At 40.3% G+C, this 18,844-nt stretch overlaps 1 protein-coding gene across 3 annotated transcripts in view; it reads right to left on the bottom strand.

Annotated features, from left to right (window-relative positions):
• TTBK2 (tau tubulin kinase 2) overlaps positions 1–18,844 on the bottom strand; it is a 205,336-nt gene that overhangs the window by 11,558 nt on the left and 174,934 nt on the right. For all 3 annotated transcript variants that reach the window (XM_066276907.1, XM_066276906.1, XM_066276908.1), the window contains 2 exons: positions 16,575–17,163; positions 1,708–2,981 (listed from right to left, as the gene is read on the bottom strand). In XM_066276907.1, coding sequence (XP_066133004.1) covers positions 1,708–2,981; positions 16,575–17,163 — 1,863 coding nt within the window. The remainder of the gene's footprint in view (positions 1–1,707; positions 2,982–16,574; positions 17,164–18,844) is intronic.

Here is an 18,844-nt window from a genome sequence, read left to right as displayed (position 1 = left end):
ATGACTACTGTTCACTCATATCCATTCTTTCTGGGGAAGTCTAGTCCCATTGGTACTTCAAATCCAATATTTAATTACCCTTGAACTTGAAATCCTACGGAAAGTAAAAACTAAACTTTCTTTAGATAAGGGTAAAAAGTTCTGCTAGGTAATGATACAGAAAGAATCTCACTTTAAAATACTTCAGAAATCCTTCAAACAGGTGGAGGCCTATGGCTATATTATTTAGAATAGGCTATAGTTTTCATGTAAATGTATTTTTATTTTCAATTAATTTTTGTTAAAAGACCATCCTTTTTCTCTTTCCCCTTCTATTCTGTGAAAGTGAATCACAGCTCCAAGGAAAGCACTCTTAACTGGTTCATCGCCTCCCAATATTTTCTCCTCTTCTTCAAAATATAATCATTCTGCCTGACCAGGCGGTGGCGCAGTGGATAGAGTGTCGGACTGGGATACAGAAGAAGCCAGGTTCGAGACCCCGAGCTCACCAGCTTGAGCGCAGGCTCATCTGGCTTGAGCAAAAAAAAAGTACACCAGCTTGGACCCAAGGTCGCTGGCTTGAGCAAGGGGTTACTCGGTCTGCTGAAGACCCGCAGTCAAGGCACATATGAGAAAGCAATCAATGAACAACTAAAGTGTCACAACAAAAAACTGATGATTGATGCTTCTCATCTCTCTCCATTCCTGTCTGTCCCTATCTATCCCCCCCCCTCTCAAAAATAAAAAATAAAAAAGTCAAAACCTTTAAAAAAATAAAAAATATATAATCATTATGACTGACCAGGCAGTGGCGCAGTGGATAGAGCATCGGACTGGGATGTGGAGGACCCAGGTTCTAGACCCCGAGGTTGCCAGCTTGAGCGTGGGCTCATCTGGTTTGAGCAAGGCTCACCAGCTTGAGCCCAAGGTCGCTGGCTCGAGCAAGAAGTCACTGGGTCTGCTGAAGGTCCACGGTCAAGACACATAAGAGAAATCAATCAATGAACAACTAAGGAGCCGCAATGAAGAATTAATGTTTCTCATCTCTCTCCCTTCCTGTCTGTCTGTCCCTATCTGTCCCTCTCTCTGACTCTCTCTATGCCACAGGAAAAAAAAATCATTCTATGATCAACTATACATGAGAAATTCAATAAACAAGTATACCACAGAGTAAATATTAAAGCAATAACTGTAGTATGTATAGTTGTAGCTGTCATTAGACCTAGGGAAATCTATAGGATTTTTGTTTGTTTAACTCATTATGATAAGATAAACAGTAGAGCTACCAAGACCCAGTCATCAATTGATGGACACAGCATGGTTCAATAAAATTTTACTTCATAATGATATCTGTTATAACAGGATTCTGACTAGTCAAAGCTAGAAAATTACTGAGAGGGAAGGAACCTTTGTTGCATGCTAATCAGTACTTCAAGAAGCTTTAGACATACACTCCCTTATTTCATCCTCCCAAAACTACGAAGCAAATGTTCTACACATTTTATAGATAGGGAAATTGAGATTCATACTGCAAGTAAGTGGGAAAGCTGAGAATTAACCTGGACCAATCTGACCCGTTCTACTACATTGTGCTATAAGGCTTGGGAAAGGCAGGGAAGGAAACAGACAATCAAAGGCAGGCAACAAAGAAATGAAACACTGACATAGAGCCAAGCAGACACAGAAACAGTGCTACACACTTAACACAGGAAGGACATTCAGTGTTACCTGGCTCCTGCTCCGGGCCTCGGGGGTGGCTTTCCTGGTGGTGGTCGAGGCAAGAACTGAGATGAAGTTAAGCTATTGACTTGATCTGTGTTGACCCATGACACTGGCCTTGGAATTTTGCTCTTTCTGGACTGGGAGATGATGGGTGACAAAAAGCTATCTTCAGCTGACCTGCTCAGGGAGGAGTCAACAGCCAGTTTTGAAAAAGGAGTGAAGACTTCCTCCTCAGAAAAGGGAGCAGGAACAGTGGTTAGTCTCTCCTCCAGCAATTTGTCAGAGGCACTTGAAAGGTCCCCAAAGAAAGACTTGAGTTGCCTTTTTTCCACCAGAAGCTTGATTAGGTCTGGCTGATAAGCTTTCTTTTGGAGGAGCTTTTCTTTTGCAGAGACTGAAGGGGATGATTCAAAAGCTGAGTCTATCTCTTGGGCTAAAACAGGGATTCGGCTGTGTCTAGTTATGAAGGATGACCTAACCACATCCTTCCGGGATGAGGGACAATGTTCGCTCGCTGAAACACAATGAAATAGTTCTCTATTTCTAGGCGCAATTTTCTCTTTTACACCCTCTTGGTGCAAAAAAGTAGAAAGGTCTCCTTCATGACTTGGCAAGTCTTCACTCTTGATGTCATCATCCTTAGATATCTTACTTTTTTGCATTGTTGCTATCTGGCCTATCTGGCCTTCAACATGTGGGTCAGTGACTTGTGGAGAAATTTCTGAAGTTCCAACTGCCAGAAGCTTCGTTATCTTATGATTTTTGTCTTGATTTGGCACCACACTAAAAGTCTGTGTCTTTGTCATATCAAGAGGTTCAGTGGTAGCTGACTGATCCCTTTCCACAGTTACCATGTCTCCTGAGAGAGAGGCAATCTCAATATAATGCTGCCCTTTACTTAACTTCTCATCTTCATTATCTGACCCTAGAAGAATGCTTTTCTCTTCAGTTTCCCTAGGGAGACTTTCAAATTCTCTCACAGTCAGTCTGTTATGGTCAGGAAGGTCTTTTGGTCCCAGGTCTTGGGATTTGTCACACTCTCTAATATTGGGTACCATGTCATGACCAGTATGATCTATCTGAAGTCCCAAGTCTGTTCTGCTTCCTCCACTAGGAGGTTCTCCCTCTGTCACAACCAAGCCAGAGAAGTTCTCCCTTGGAGAATAGAGTTCCACAGTGGGCTCCATGGGCTGAAGGTCTTTCTTCTCTGGCTGCTGGCCATAGTGAAAGCTTCCTGAAGTCGACTGTGTAGATGCCACAGAAGGTCGAGGAATTGTAATCTGAAAAGAGGGAGGAAAAAAGGTCAATATGTAATAATGTAGAATATAAATAAAGATGTGGTATTTGAGATTTAACACCTCAAATTCTAATTTATAAGAGGACCACAGGTGTCAGCTAGGTCTGCCTAACTCATACTTAAAATGAGCAATTCTGAATAAAAATTCATGACACTTAATCTCCCCTACTCAGGAATATACAGCACAGCCTCTCCCGAGGTTCCCACCTTTTTCTTTAGCCTGCTTTGTGTTCTAGAAGACTAATTTCTGCAGACTGCACTACCCAGGCTCCTCTCCTTCTGATTTCTGGCCAGCACCACAGAGAACCAGAGTTTGAGGAGAAAAAGGTATGGGTGCTAATTTTCTCTGCTCCCTCCCTCCCCAAGGGACTGCAGGTTTAGCAGTGGCTCTGCTCTACCACTCCTGGCTATAGCTCCTGTCACAGGCCCTACTCTCACAGATCTGACTCTCGCTAGGTTCTACTAACAGCTTCTCTTCTTCCCCTTTTAAGACTCAGGACAGAAATAGCTCCTTCTATTGGTGGTCCTGTTGGCTGTTCTAAGTATACCCACACATCTGTAAAAAGTTCCTTTCATTAAATTCTAAGTCCCTTTGAGTGCATCAGCTATGTCCTGCCAGAATAAATATAGGATTATGGAAAAAAAATACTGGCAAGTTACTACAATTTGAAAAACTCCAAATTTATATGCATTTTGTCCTAGTGGTCATACAATGTTAGGAACAGTTTATCTTCCTAATATTGTATCTTCCATTTGCTAAAAGTGACATGTAAGGAGGCATAAAATGTCAAGCACACAGCTGGTAAGGAAAAAAGCCTTTCTGAGAAATCAAATAAGTCAAATCACTTAATGATGCTCATTAGGTTCTAGAAAATCTATAGTAATTGGTCTGAATTCAAAGAAAAATGAGATTTTGCTTAGATTCTACTCCAGCAACACTAAGAAATTGGTGTGGTTCCAGAGTCAGATACATTGTTTAGGTCTGCTTTTCTGTTCATCAGGAACACAATTAGGTTTAATAACATGTAGGTGTCCCCAAACTACAGCCCACGGGCCATATGCGGCCCCCTGAGGCCATTTATCCGCTCTGCCGCATTTCCGGAAGGGGTACCTCTTTTATTGGTGGTCAGTGAGAGGAGCACTGTATGTGGCGGCCCTCCAACAGTCTGAGGGACAGTGAACTGGCCCCCTGTGTAAAAAGTTTGGGGTCCCCTGAGAGCTTGTCCTAAGCCCTACCCAGGGAGAAAACACCTAATTAACATCCTGAAATAGCTCCTGAATGGAAACAGTCTTTTTTCAGGATCTCTCAGGTTAATCCAAGACAGGTTGAATTCAGACCTGAATTCTCTCTCTCTTTTTTTTTTGTTGTTGAGATTTTACTTATTGATTTTAGAGAGAAATGGGGGTGAGGAGAAGAGCAGGAAGCATCAACTCATAGTAGTTGCTTCTCATAATAGACGTGAATTTTCTGTTGTTGTTGTTTAGGTGAGAGGAGGGGACATAGTGAGGCAGACTCCCATATGTGCCCTGCCCAGGATCTACCTGGCAACCCCCATCTGGGCCAATGCTTGAGTAATGAGCTATTTTTAGAGCCTCGAGGCTGATGTGTTCGGACTAACTGAGCTATCCACAGCACCTGGGGCCACGGTTGTACCAATCAAGCCACTGGCTCTGGGAGGAGAAGAGGGAGATAAAAGGGGAGTGGGAGGGGGAGAGAAGCAGATGGTCGCTTCTCTCGTGTGCCCTGACCAAGGATCCAACCTGGGATGTCCACACACCAGGCTGACATTCTATCCAGGGCTATGAATTCTTACAATAAACCCAGAACTATAATGATCTTAGAAGGCAGCAAGTTCTACTGGTGTTGTTGTACTTCAAGAAGTCACCTCATACTTGTATCTCTCTCTCATTATTCTGCAATATATTCAGGCAGATGGTAATTTTCTAGTATATTTTTCAAATTATATTGAAACTTAAAATGATAGTTATTTACTCTTTAAAATTTACTTTTTAACAACCAAGAGTGACAGTGATAAGAAAAGCAGATGTAAAATTGTATTAAATGCCAAATAACAGTGAAGATGAATATACCTATATTCAAAATAAACCAATAGTCACCTCATTATTATATCTAATTCCGAGTACATCAGCCAAAATAAAATCAGTCGTGCTTACAAAACTAACACTCCACTGGGTTTCTGAGATTGAATGTAGGGAATAAATTCACTTTTGAACTTAATTTATCATAGAGTCAAGATATAAATGTATGCGTATGTGTGGTATAAAAAAAATGGAGACAATACTATATATAGAAAAGACAGATGGGGCCCTGGCCGGTTGGCTCAGCGGTAGAGCGTCGGCCTAGCGTGCGGAGGACCCGGGTTCGATTCCCGGCCAGGGCACACAGGAGAAGCGCCCATTTGCTTCTCCACCCCTCCGCCACGCTTTCCTCTCTGTCTCTCTCTTCCCCTCCCGCAGCCAAGGCTCCATTGGAGCAAAGATGGCCCGGGCGCTGGGGATGGCTCTGTGGCCTCTGCCTCAGGCGCTAGAGTGGCTCTGGTCGCAACATGGCGACGCCCAGGATGGGCAGAGCATCGCCCTCTGGTGGGCAGAGCATCGCCCCATGGTGGGTGTGCTGGGTGGATCCCGGTCGGGCGCATGAGGGAGTCTGTCTGACTGTCTCTTCCTGTTTCCAGCTTCAGAAAAATGAAAAAAAAAAAAAGAAAAAAGAAAAGACAGATGAATTACCACACAGGAGAACTTACTTTCTCAATTGAAAATATTTGGGGTAATTATGAAATATAGTGCATTAGTTACTATCATATAATACTTCCATAGCACTTGAAAATTTTTTTAGACTATATCTTTTTTTGAATTTTTATTTATTGATTTTAGAGTGAGAAGAAGGGAGAAAGAGAGAGGGGCAGGAACACCAATCTGTTCCTGTATGTGCCCTGACTGGGGATCGAACCGGCAATTTCTGTGTTTAGGGATGATGCTCTAATAACTGAACAATCTGGCCAGGGCCATAGCACTTTAAACTTATAAATATTACTAAAATCATCTTTACTAATTCCATCTCAGCTGTATTTTAGTTGGTTACTATTATTAACACAAATTACACAACTGAGGGAAAAAATGGTAAAAAAATAGGGATAGGACTTCAGTATTTTGTAAGTCATGCACAGCTTAGCACAACCTACTGACATGAACTACAAACTCTAAATGAAGTTTGGGAAACTGATTCTGCAAAAACATTACTTGATGAGATACAAGGAGATAAAACAAAAATCAATAGCTGAATTCAGATTTTAAAAAAGCTAATTCTACATATAGCTGAAAATAGACACTAAACACACACAAGCAGTATCCATACTCAGGACACTCTACAAATGGACTAAATTAACGATCTGCCAGAAAGCCATATATAGCTTTTACACCTTTAATTTCTATAAATCACAAACATTTCATTAAGGTATGAATTCAATTATTTCTTCTGTTCTCTAACTGTATCAGGCACACTTCTCTACTGCTAGAAAATGACTTGATATTTTCCAATTCTTTCATGTTTTCTTATTTTTGTTATGGCCTAGAGCTAAGTTTGATTAGCATCAGTCTCATTACTTTTTAGTTCAGATAAAGCAGCCTCGTTATTTTACAATTATCCCATGTCTGGAACTGGCCACATGGCAAGAAATAATAGACAGTACTACAAACCAACTATTATTTGCATTTTAATTTACAAATTATCCATTTACTTTTTTCTCATTCATTGGTAATTTCATTCAAGAATAACAATTCATTTTCTTCTTTTTCATTCAGGATAATAGCCTTTCTTACAAATGAAAGGTATATGGAATATAAATATCCCATATACACAACTTATTTTTTTGACATAATTTTAGAAGAGCTCAACTTTTTTTTTTTTTTTTTTACAAATAATTTAGAAGAGCTATAGGTAGTGGAATAATTTATTGATTTCTACTACAGCCAAGAAAAACTAAGTTATAGAAACAAATTTCTGACCTATTAAAAACTAAATTTTAACAATTCAAATTTCTTTGAGTCATTACAAATCCACTATAGACTTCTTTTGTTGAAAGCATCTTTATATCATACTTTATACAAGTATTCAAAATTATGAATAAAAGTAAAAAAATTCTCTTTTTTTGCAAGAGAAAAAAAGAGAGTGAGAGAAGGAGAGAGAGACACAGGAGAGAGATGAGAAGCATCAACTCATAGTTGCAGCACTTCAGTTGTTCATTGATTACTTTCTCATGTGCCTTGACTATGAGCTCCAGCCCAGCCAGTGACCCCTTGCGTAAGCCAGTGACCTTGGGCTTCAAGTCAGTGACCTTTGGGCTCAAGCTAGCAACCCTGTGTTCAACCTGGTGAGCCTGTGCTCAAGCCAGATGAGCTTGCACTCAAGCGGGCAACCTCAGGGTTTAGAACCTGGGATCTCAGTGTCCCAGATCAACACTATCCACTGCACCAGCACCAGTCAGGCTAAATTACTATCATTGAACCGTATTTTTATGTACCAAATTTTTATTTCTATAAGACAGTACACAGCAGCCTGACCTGTGGTGACACAGTGAATAAAGTGTCGACCTGGAATGCTGAGGTCGCTGGTTCAAAACCCTGTACTTGTCTGGTCAAGGTACATATGGGAGTTGATGCTTCTTGCTCCTCCCCCCTTTCCCTTTCCCTTTCTCTCTCTCTCTCTCTCTCTCTCTCTCTCTTTCTCTCTCCTCTCTAAAATGAATAAATTAAAAAAAAATTTTAAAAAGGTACACAGCAGTGATAACATCTAAATCTAAATATACTACTCACAAAAATTTGGGGATATTTCAAAATGAATATAAAGCAATAAAAAAAGAAGCATTTCGCTTGACTAGGCGGTGGTACAGTGGATAGAGTATCAGACTGGGATGCGGAGGACCCAGGTTCGAGACCCTGAGGTCGCCAGCTTGAGCATGGGCTCATCTGGTTTAAGCAAAACTCACCAGCTTGGACCCAAGGTCACTGGCTTGAGCAAGGTGTTACTCGGTCTGCTGTAGCCCCACGGTCAAGGCACATATGAGAAAGCAATTAATGAACAACTAAGGTGTCTCAACAAAAAAATGATGATTGATGCTTCTCATCTCTCCATTCCTGTCTTTCTGTGCCTATCTATCCCTCTCTCTGACTCTCTGTCTCTGTAAAAAAAAAAAAAAAAGCAGCATTTGATTCCTTTTTATTAAACAAGAACATCAGAAAAGCAAACGACAAGTCAATAAAAGTTGTTTGATTATGCAAATGAGATGCAAAACCAACTTTTATTTCGTTGGTGAAAGTGCACTATACAAAAGGCTGAAAGTACTGGAGTATGTGCAGGTTCTCTGATCCCCTAATTTTTGTAAGGAGTGTATTAAGAGGTCATACATGCTAAGAGAATTTCCCACTCGCTCACTCTTCACCCCTGTTGCATTGATGTTGGTTACTTTTGCTAAAGGTATTTTTATGTTGTGGTTGGACTTACGTGTATGGACATGGTAGCTGGTAGGGGTAAGGGAAGGAGAGGGCAGCAGTCTTTGCACAGAGGTAGGTAAAACTGAAAACTCAAAGCCTCAAGACCTTTTACTGAAAAGTAAAAGGTTTTTTTCCTCTTCCCTTGTTATCCTACTCCTCAGAGACAGTCACTCATTATTAACAGTGTAATGTATATTTAAGGGAGTTTGGAAGTATAAAATTTTTGTGTGGGTACTAAAAATTATAAGCAAGCCACAACTCACACCAAAAGAATAGAAATCCCAGAAAAGACAAACAGAAATAAAAATATTTCTTGGCTGGCCTGTAATTACATATCATATATATAGCTATAGGATTTAATAGTCAAGTTTTCAAGCCCCTTCATGTAATACTGGAAGACACTTTAGGTATAAATCTAGCTCAGCTCTCCCCAACTTACACAAGCTATGTATTTCTATCATAGTATGTATAAGAAATTGTGTTCCTTTACTAGCTTGAAGATCCTTGGAAGCAGTGAGAGGACTCACTTGGCTTTAAATTCTTGAAGCCTTGCATAGTATTTGACAAGTATAGATGCTCGATAAGTGTTGAATACATGAGTGAATCAACTACTGGCTGTTGGGCTCCTTCCATGAAGCCCAGGTGAGAGTCCAGTCTATTATTTGAACACATCACAAATGGGCTTTCTTTACTTCCCAATTCAGTCCATTCAATCTCTGGTCTTTTCTGACTATTCATAAATTGAATTATATTATCATATTTAATTCCAACAAACAAAATTTTTCTATAATTATAATAACCAAAATTTCAGATCAAAAATATGAATCCATGGCCAGGCAGAGGACATTTGGGCACTCCCCAATCAACATACATGCATTTAACTCCCCTACAAAATCCAGTTCAAGGAGTTAGGTGGAAATCAATCCAAAAAGTCTTTACCTTTTCACATTATCAAAAGCATACATCTATTAATACATTACATGAATGATTTCTTTTTCAGTGGAGGCTCTAACACCATGAGCTTTCATACAGCTATTCTAGTTACTCAGTGGCACACACATTTCTGGGAAGGCAACATGAAGCTACTACTTCAAATAAGTTGTCACTGAAATGTCTCTTAAGTCTTCATTGTGATTTTCACAGTTCAAGCTCTCATCACATTTGCTTGGAGTAATGCCAAAGCCTCCTCACTGGCTGCTGCCCTAGCACATTCTCCCCCACAAAGCTCTTAAAGAGCATGTTACTCTCTGCCCTCAGTCTTAGCTCATTCAGCTTCTTTTCCACAGCCCACATATCACAGCATGGCAGGTCAAGGCCTTTATCACTTTAGCGTCTGTAGCTTCCTTCAGCCTCTTTTCTTTGCCTTAACTTCTGGACCACTTATTTAAATACTCGGAACTCTGGTGCTCCAAGCCTCTGTGCTTTTGCATGTGCTGTATTCTTGGCTTGACATCCCTGCGCCTCCCTCCAACAAACTTACTCATCCTTCAAAGTCCTCTTATTTCTGAAGTGCTCCTTAACCTTCCCAGAAAGATTTTAATTTTTCTTTCCTCCCCAGTTATGAATGAAATATATCTTCACCATAGCAAAAAAAAATTTAGAAAAGAAATTAAAGACTAGAAAATAAAAACACTCAATATCGTACTCTTCAGTCTCAGGCAGATCTGTCTGTGTCTGCATTTGTGCACCTAGCCCCATTACAATCACTTTGTGTGGTTCAGGTAACTGTTTAGATGTAACAACCAACCTCACAGGTTGGTGCCAACTGCTATCCCTGATAGTATGGAACTTACAGAAACTTAAGAGAACCAAAGGAATGAAAAGAGGAGAATGAAGGCCTTTGAATCAACTGCTAGACAGAATTTTAAAGTATGGGTATTGATATTCCTATACATGCAGTCAGAGGAATCTTCTTAAAGATGCTAACAGACAGATTACTTAAAACTTATGTGACTTTTTTGCCCTGCTCCCTCTATGTGTATTATTATACACCCCCTCTCTTCTTCTCAATATCGAAGAATCAAGACACTGAAGAAAGTCTTTAAGTATGTTGACAATCCCCTGGTGTGAGGAACAGAAGACTGGTATGAGGTCAGAACAAAGAGTCTAATGCATCTGATCTGACTCTTTACAGATCACCTCATTGTCCTGAGGCTTGGTGCTCTCAGTGGTAAAAAGGAATAAAAATGAAGCATTGGTTTTCTAAAGGACCATCTAGGACCAAAAGATCATGTGGTACAATCTGCCATGATATTCTGGAAGGAAAACCCTTCCATTTCTGTATTACTGCTCAAGTCCGACCTTGTCCCTATGAACAGTGATTACCAATGTCACATGAAAAAGGTTAAATTTTTCCTATGCTTACTGCCATTCTGGACCAGAGGTTAGACCTTTTTTGGAAGCAGTTTAAGTTACTTTCTTTTTCTTCTCTGTACTTGTTCATTTATGTCAGCTTGACTTTGTCTCTCCATTCACTAATGAAAATGTAATTTAAGATAAGCTAATACCTGGTTTTATTTTACTCCCTATAAATCCATATCGATGTGCATCTTTTTAGAAATAATTGATAATGAGCTAATTTCATCACTGTTTACCCTGGACTGGGTGGGGGTGGGGGGTGACTAATTTGTAAAAATAATCCCAATGCAATTTCTTTTCAATCTAGCAAATTTATCCATCTTTCAAAGTACATTATCTAAAAAATTTATACATGCTATTTAATAATAAGTGCCTTCATATGTATGGATAAAAACGGACCTAAACAAGGCTCACAAATCAGTACCAAGAAAGAGAGAACTAAATGCTTAAGTTCATCAGTTAATTTAATATGCCAATTATACTTGTAATGCAGATATTCTTTTTGCTTTGCCTATTTTTATAGTTTCTACATATTTTAAGAAATCAGATATGATTTCCATCATATCAGCATAAAAAAGAAGCCTGAGTGAAAAAGATACAAACTAACAAACTATTTCCCATCAAAACATGTCTTAATTTAAAATACTCAGATAGAATGGTAATATAGTTTATCATATCATCCAACCTAAAGCATATAATCCGAGCTGAAAGAGATCTATATTTAATGTGCCTATAATAAATTAAAGAAGTGATAACATCTGCTTTGCCAAAGTAAATTCTGAATTTAAATTTAGAAACAATATAAATATATTTTTATCCCAAGCCCCAAGAAGAGGGAAACAGAAAGGTTTTTTTGTTTATTTGTTTATTTTTGAGAGAGAGAGAGAGAGAGAGAGAGAGAGAGAGGCAGGGAGAGACACAACAACACTGAGCTGCTCCCGTGTCCTAACCAGGGAATTGAACCAGCAAACTCCAGTGCTGCCACCAGACGATGCTCCCACCAACTGAGCTATCCGGGGTTTAATTTTATTGTTTCAGAGAGAGAGAAGAGAGAAAGGGAGGAGAGAGGGGAGGAGGAAGGGAAGCGTGAATTTGTTGTTCCACTCAGTCATGCATTCATTGGTTTGCTTCCTGTGTGCACCCTGACCGGGGATCAAACATGCAACCTTACTGTTTCAGGATGATGCTCTTAACCAACTGAGCTAACTGGCCAGGGCAGGAAACAGTAAGTTTAATACGTTGGACATAAGTTAAAAAGTGATGCAGCTGATATTTATTTAGAAATCTTCAGTTAAAAATATTTTTATTTAAAAATATTTGAAAAAATATCAGACATAATATTAAATATATAAATAAAGTCTTTCAACAACTTGATAGAGAAAATGTTACAGATAGTATAAAAGAACCATGAGAACAATCTTTGTGAACAGGACAGCATTGATGGGAGAGGACAAAAAATACTATTTAATAGAAGAAATAAAGCTAAGGCTTCAGAAAGCCTTTCGAAGGGAAGTACCCCAGAAAGCTATTGGAAAAATACTTGAACAACAGTGAGTCAAGGCATCTAGACTCAAAGAAAAGAAGAAACAATCTGGGAAGTTGTTTTATAGCTGAAAATAGGAAATGAATGGAAAGAGAAAAGGTGGGGTAGAAAAAGAGATACAGGGAAGGGAGGAAGGTGGTAGGACTGCCGTTAGGCCACAGGGTAACTTCGTACAATTTGGAAAAGGATGCTCTTCAAAGAGGATTTCAGCCCCAATTGTTCCCTTGGCTAGGCATGCAGTCTTGGGAAAGAAAAAAGGATTACCTAACATTTAAAAAAAGAGGTAGGCTTTTTTTTTTTTCTATTTTGTAGTGCAGGCAAATTCCTACAGAGCTATTTACAAAATTAAATTTTGTTATATCTCCTCACTGTTTTATATCTGCATAAGGAATTATGTTCTAACAGAAAACATTTCAGCCTGGGGAACAACAGTGTTGTTTCTAGTGAGTTGGAAGACAGGGCTGCTAGATGATGGTGGATTTTAAGAAAACCTGGTATTCCCATCCATGTAAGGACAGATGTACCCACTGAAGCCTAAGATTTGTGGACTGTTCCTTCCAGTGACCTTGGATCATTTCTATGATCCCACACTTAAGCCAACAACCTCAGGATTTCGAACCTGGGTCCTTAGCATCCCAGGTTGACACTATCCACTGCACCACTACTGGTCTGGCTCACCATATATCTAATGTAGATATTCAAAATACAGTGGTGCCTTGAGATATGAGCAGACCAACATACTTTTTTTAAGATACGAGCTGCAACTCAGTCCGTATTTTTGTTCAAGATCCAAGCAAAATTCCGAGATACGAGTTGTGATTTGGGAAGCTGCCGCTAGTTGGTGCGCTGGCACATGGGTCCAGTATCAGCAGCACAACACCAGCATCTCGTTCCTTCTCACGTGTTACCCACAGAATGAAGTCAAATCTCATGTGCTATATTCATTCTTGCATCATTTTTGCATTTTTTACTAACTTTTTTTGTATGCTATCATGAGCCTGAAGAAAGTGAGTGTAAAGCAGGGGTCTCAAACTCAACTCAGCATGTGGGCCGCAGAGCAAGATCACAGCCGTTAGGCGGGCCGCACTAGGTCTACAAAAGGCAACTGTTACGCAACACTTTTCTCACTGCAGTTGAAAAACAAAAAAAAAATCAGTACAACAAGCACAATCGTACATGCAGTTTACTCAGTGTCACAAAACGACCAGAAACTGTAGTTCGCATCACAACTGCTGTTAAATAAGCTAATATCTAGCTAGGATGCTAGAGAAATGAAAAATACAAGTAGGCCCCTAGGCTTACTTAATTTTATCCAAAATATTTTGAACTTCATGGATTAGTCTGCGGGCCGCACAAAATTGTTCGGCGGGCCGCATGCGGCCTGCGGGCCACGAGTTTGAAACCCCTGGTGTAAAGGATAGTGGTGAGAAGAAGAGAATGATGTCAACAGAAGTAAAGCAAGAAATAATAGGAAAACATGAGCGTGGTGTACGAGGGATTGAACTGGCAAGGCTGTATGACCGCAATACATCTACAATTTGTACCATCCTTAAACAAAAGGATGCCATCAAAAGTGCAAATCCAGAGAAAAGGAACTACAATTCTGTCCCAATTAAGGACAAATATCCATGAAGAAATGGAGAGGCTTCTGCTGGTGTGGGTGAAAGAGAAAGAGCTGGCAGGAGATACAGTGACGGAGACTGTATATGCAAAAAGGCACCTATTATTTACGATGACTTGAAGAGTCTTTTGAGTCAATCAAAAGAGGCAGCAGAAGATACGTTTAAAGGAAGTCATGGCTGGTTTGAAAATTTCAAGAAGAGATCTGGCATCCATTCGGTGGTGAGGCATGAAGCTGCGAGTGCTGACATTAAGGCAGCTGAGGAGTACATCGCACGTTTTGCTGGGTTTATCGCAAAGGAAGGCTACATCCCCCAACAAGTGTTCAACCCTGATGAAACAGGATTGTTTTGGAAAAAAATGCCCTGGAGGACTTTCATCATCTCGGAGAAGAAGAAGCTGCCAGGCCAAAAACCCATGAAGGACCGTCTGACCCTTGCATTGTGTGCAAATGCTAGCTGTGACTGTAAAGTAAAGCCACTGCTAGTGTATCATTCCGAAAATCCTCAAGCCTTTAAGACTCACAAGATTCTTAAAGAAAAACTGCAGGTTATGTGGCGTGCCAATGCTAGGGCATGGGTTATGCGGCCGTTTTTTATTGAATGGGTAAATCACGTTTTTGGTCCTGCAGTGAAAAAATATCTTCAAGAAAATAAACTCCTGATGAAAGCATTACTAATCCTTGAAAATGCTCCAGCCCACCCACCTGGTCTTCAAGATGACATTCTCGATGAGTTCAAATTCGTGAAAGTTCTCTACCTCCCACCCAACACGACTTCAATCTTGCAACCTATGGATCAGCAGGTCATTTCCAACTTTAAAAAGCTTTACACAATGCACTTGTTCCACCACTGCTTTGAGGTGACTGAGAATACAAGTCTAACCCTTCAAGAGTTTTGGAAAGATCACTACAAAATCATGATACGTTTATGCATTATTGACTTGGCATGGCAAGAGGTTACAAGAAGAACCTTGAACTCGGTATGGAAAAAGTTATGGCCTGATGTTGTTACATCAGGGACTTCGAAGGATTCGAACCAGAGACCAAGACCAAGGTAGAAGCGTTGGAGGAGATTGTGTCCCTTGGAAAGTCGATGGGTGTGGAGGTAGATGAGGGTGACATAAACGAGCTCGTCGAGGAACATGAGGAGGAACTCTCAACTGAGGAGTTGAAGGAGCTACAGATGATGCAACATACAGAGATTCTGCAAGAGATTAGTAGTGAGGAGGAGGTAGAGTCGGAGGAAGTGATTTCTACAAGTGAAATTAAAGACATGCTGGCAATGTGGGAGAAGCTTTCAAGTTTCATTGAAAAGAAACATCCAGAAAAAGTTTCAACTGGTCGTGCTTCAGCACTTTTTAATGACACTTGTTTGTCACATTTCATAACATTTTAAAAGGCAGGCAAAAGCAAACCTCTTTGGATTTTTATTCAAAAGTCCTACAAGTGAAAGTGCCAAAAGTGCAGCCAAAAAGGCAAAAACAGGTGATGATTAAATGAAAAATATGTAATGTTAAGCTTAGGTTAAGTTTAAAGTTAAGAAAGTGCATTTTTTTACAATTAAGTTTTTTGTGGTTTCATTTTCAGTAAAGAAAGTGCAGTTTTAGTTTTGTTTAAAGTAAAGAAAGTGCAGTTTTAGTTTACATTGAGTGTTAAGAAAGTGCACTTTTAGTTTGTATCTACAGTGCCTGCATCCCTTCCTCCCTCCTCCTCTGCCATTCACCTCCGTTGGCTGCACTCGTCTGTCTCCAAGGTAAGAACACAGTACTAAATAACACTTTTTTCTTTTATTTCATATATTTTGTTATGCATTGGTAAAGTATACATGTGTGTTTCTTAATTAAAAACATGCTTTTTCATAATTTAGGATAGTTTGGGGATGTTTCACAGGGCTGGAATGGATTAAATTTATTTCAGTTATTTTAAATGGGAGAAATTTGTTTGATATACATGTTGACTGACTTACGAACTTGGTTATAGAACAAATTAAACTCGTATCTCAAGGCACCACTGTATCTAGAATTAGCCTTAGCCCCTTGGCTCAACTGGTTGGAGTGTTATCGTGATACACCAATGTTGTAGATTCAACCTCCAGTCAGGGCACATACAAAAATCAACCAATAATGGCATGAATGAGTGAAACAACAAAATTGATGTTTCTCTCTTTTTCTCTCTCTCTGTTTCTGTCTCTCTCCCTTCCTCACTCTTAAGATCAATCATTTAAAAAAAAATCTAGAATTACAAGGTTTTTTGAAAATCAAATTATATGTACACACATAGATCGTTCTTGTGGTCTAATTATAACTGTTACTCTGAAATTAGGGTATAATGACATTTTGTGTATTTGAGTTGGTATCTTGACAGGAAACCTCACGTTTTGAGAAATTTTATATTGGAAGACTGACTAGTCCAGACATCACTCCCTATACCCATTTGCCTACTTAGGCCTGTGCTGAAGAACCTTAGTTGATCAACTGTTAGTCCTTTCTTAATAATACCTTGAGTGGATAACAGAGATAAATGACAAGAAAAAAATCTCTTACCGCTGTAAGGGGTCCTTCTGCTTGTGCCTCCATTGGGCTTGTGGGCGTCGCTGCAATACACTGACTAGCAGCTCCAGCCTGGAGTTCCAGCCTATCTGTATATTGTTCTGAAGCAGCAGTGGCAGGGCACTCCCCAGAAAGTGCTAAGATCACACCTGAGGTTTCCTTTTTTAAATGAACATTTTCTGCCCAAGGACCCAATCGAAGCTTTTCATCTTGAGGTGATTCTTCTAGGACTTGAAGTACTTCTGGCTCCTCATCAGAAGGGCTTCCTGTTGTTTTATGGCCTAAAGCCTCATTTGTCCTAAAATCCCAAAGGTCTTGTTCCTTGTCTACAATCACCCACTCTTTGGAATCAACCTCTTGCTTGCAAGAGCTCAAGTTAACTGCTATAAATCCATTGCTGCCACCACCATCTGCCTGCTCAGGGGTGTTGGCAGAAGCAGGTTTAGAAGCATCTGGAGGATATTCTTCATCACAGTTCCAGACGTGGTCAGTACGGGCCCCAGCAGGAACACAAGGTTTATGAAGCAGAGCAGAAAGAACAGATTCCTTTCCTGTACTGGCATCTTTCCGCATTTTCTCCAAACTTAAGAAAACAAAGAAAAGTTACTCAATTGTCCAAGGGTAATATTTACTATATAACCTATGCAGGGGTCCCCAAACCACGGCCCGCGGGCCACATGCGGCCTCCTGAGGCCATTTATCCGGCCCTCGCAGCACTTCCGGAAGGGGCACCTCTTTCATTGGTGGTCAGTGAGAGGAGCATAGTTCCCATTGAAATACTGGTCAGTTTGTTGATTTAAATTTATTTGTTCTTTATTTTAAATATTGTATTTGTTCCCGTTTTGTTTTTTTACTTTAAAATAAGATATGTGCACTGTGCATAGGAATTTGTTCATAGATTTTTTTATAGTCCGGCCCTCCAACGGTCTGAGGGACAGTGAACTGGCCCCCTGTGTAAAAAGTTTGGGGACCCCTGCTCTATACAGAACTATTATTCACTCAGAGATCAGAGAAAAAATATGGATAAAGCATAAAAAAGTGTTTCACAGGTTGCTAATGCTCTTCTCCACCTGTCACAATCCTGTTTTGGAAGATGGAGCCTATGGGAGGAAGATGTCTCTCCTGCTGCAGGGCAGGAGAGAAGCCTGACTGGGTTGACTTGTATGATCCAGTTCACTTTTGCTTTGCCAGTTCAATCACACTACTCTCTGCTCTCTCTGAGGGATTGAGAACAACATAACCAAGGGGCTTCTGCCTCACCAAAAGCCCTACAAAAGGAAATAAGGAAGATAGTATACATAAGGAAAATACTTTCTGCATTTGTTTGTCTCTAGTGATGTATGTAAATGTATACTCATTCAACTACACAGCTCCAAAGGCAGGGCTTTGAAGAAGAGAAGGTACTGTACCTGCTCAACCACACCCAGCCCACTATGCACACAGAACTCCACAGATAGTGTGTGAGGGTGACAGTGGAATGGGAGAAGCTTCAGGGCATATTTTTAGTTTTGCTGGATTAAGAGGCAGTTGACATTGTATATACAAATCTCTCTGCTACCTGAGGGGCAGGTAACATGGTATGACAACATGGTATTTGGCTGCACTGGCTTTGAGAACTGATCTCATCTGTAGGGAAGTAGTTTTAAGTAATAGACTATTTCCTTTCCTTAAGTTTGTAATTAGGTGCTTCAATTTCCTCTTCATTCCAGATTCTGGCTTAAATTCATTTTCTTGGATAACTTCTGTTCTCACCTTGTCTTATAACTCACCTCTTCCCTTAACATGTACTCTCTTTTTTAAAAGTTCCATTTTTTTATTAGACTAATTCTTTACCAAACTAAGCTTTTACCCCTATTGTACCTTTATATTTATTCCCAATCTTAGCCGCAACTCAAAATATTTAAATACAGCTCTGGCCAGTTGGCTCAGTGGTAGAGCGTCAGCCTGGCGTGCAGGAGTCCCGGGTTCGATTCCAGGCCAGGGCAAACAGAAGAAGTGCCCATCTGCTTCTCCACCCCTCCCCCTCTCCTTCCTCTCTGTCTCTCTCTTCCCCTCCCGCAGCCAAGGCCCCATTGGAGCAAAGTTTGCCCAGGCACTGAGGATGGCTTCATGGCCTCTGCCTAAGGTGCTAGAATGGCCCTGGTTGCAACAGAGCAACGCCCCAAATGGGCAGAGCATCGCCCCCTGGTGGGCATGCCTGATGAATCCCAGTCGGGCGCATGCAGGAGTCTGACTGACTGCCTCCCTGTTTCCAACTTCAGAAA

This window comes from Saccopteryx bilineata, chromosome 4 (genome assembly GCF_036850765.1).
Source record: "Saccopteryx bilineata isolate mSacBil1 chromosome 4, mSacBil1_pri_phased_curated, whole genome shotgun sequence".
Lineage (NCBI taxonomy): Eukaryota > Metazoa > Chordata > Mammalia > Chiroptera > Emballonuridae > Saccopteryx > Saccopteryx bilineata.
Note: the sequence above shows the minus strand (reverse complement) of the source record. Positions and strands in the feature narration are given on the sequence as shown.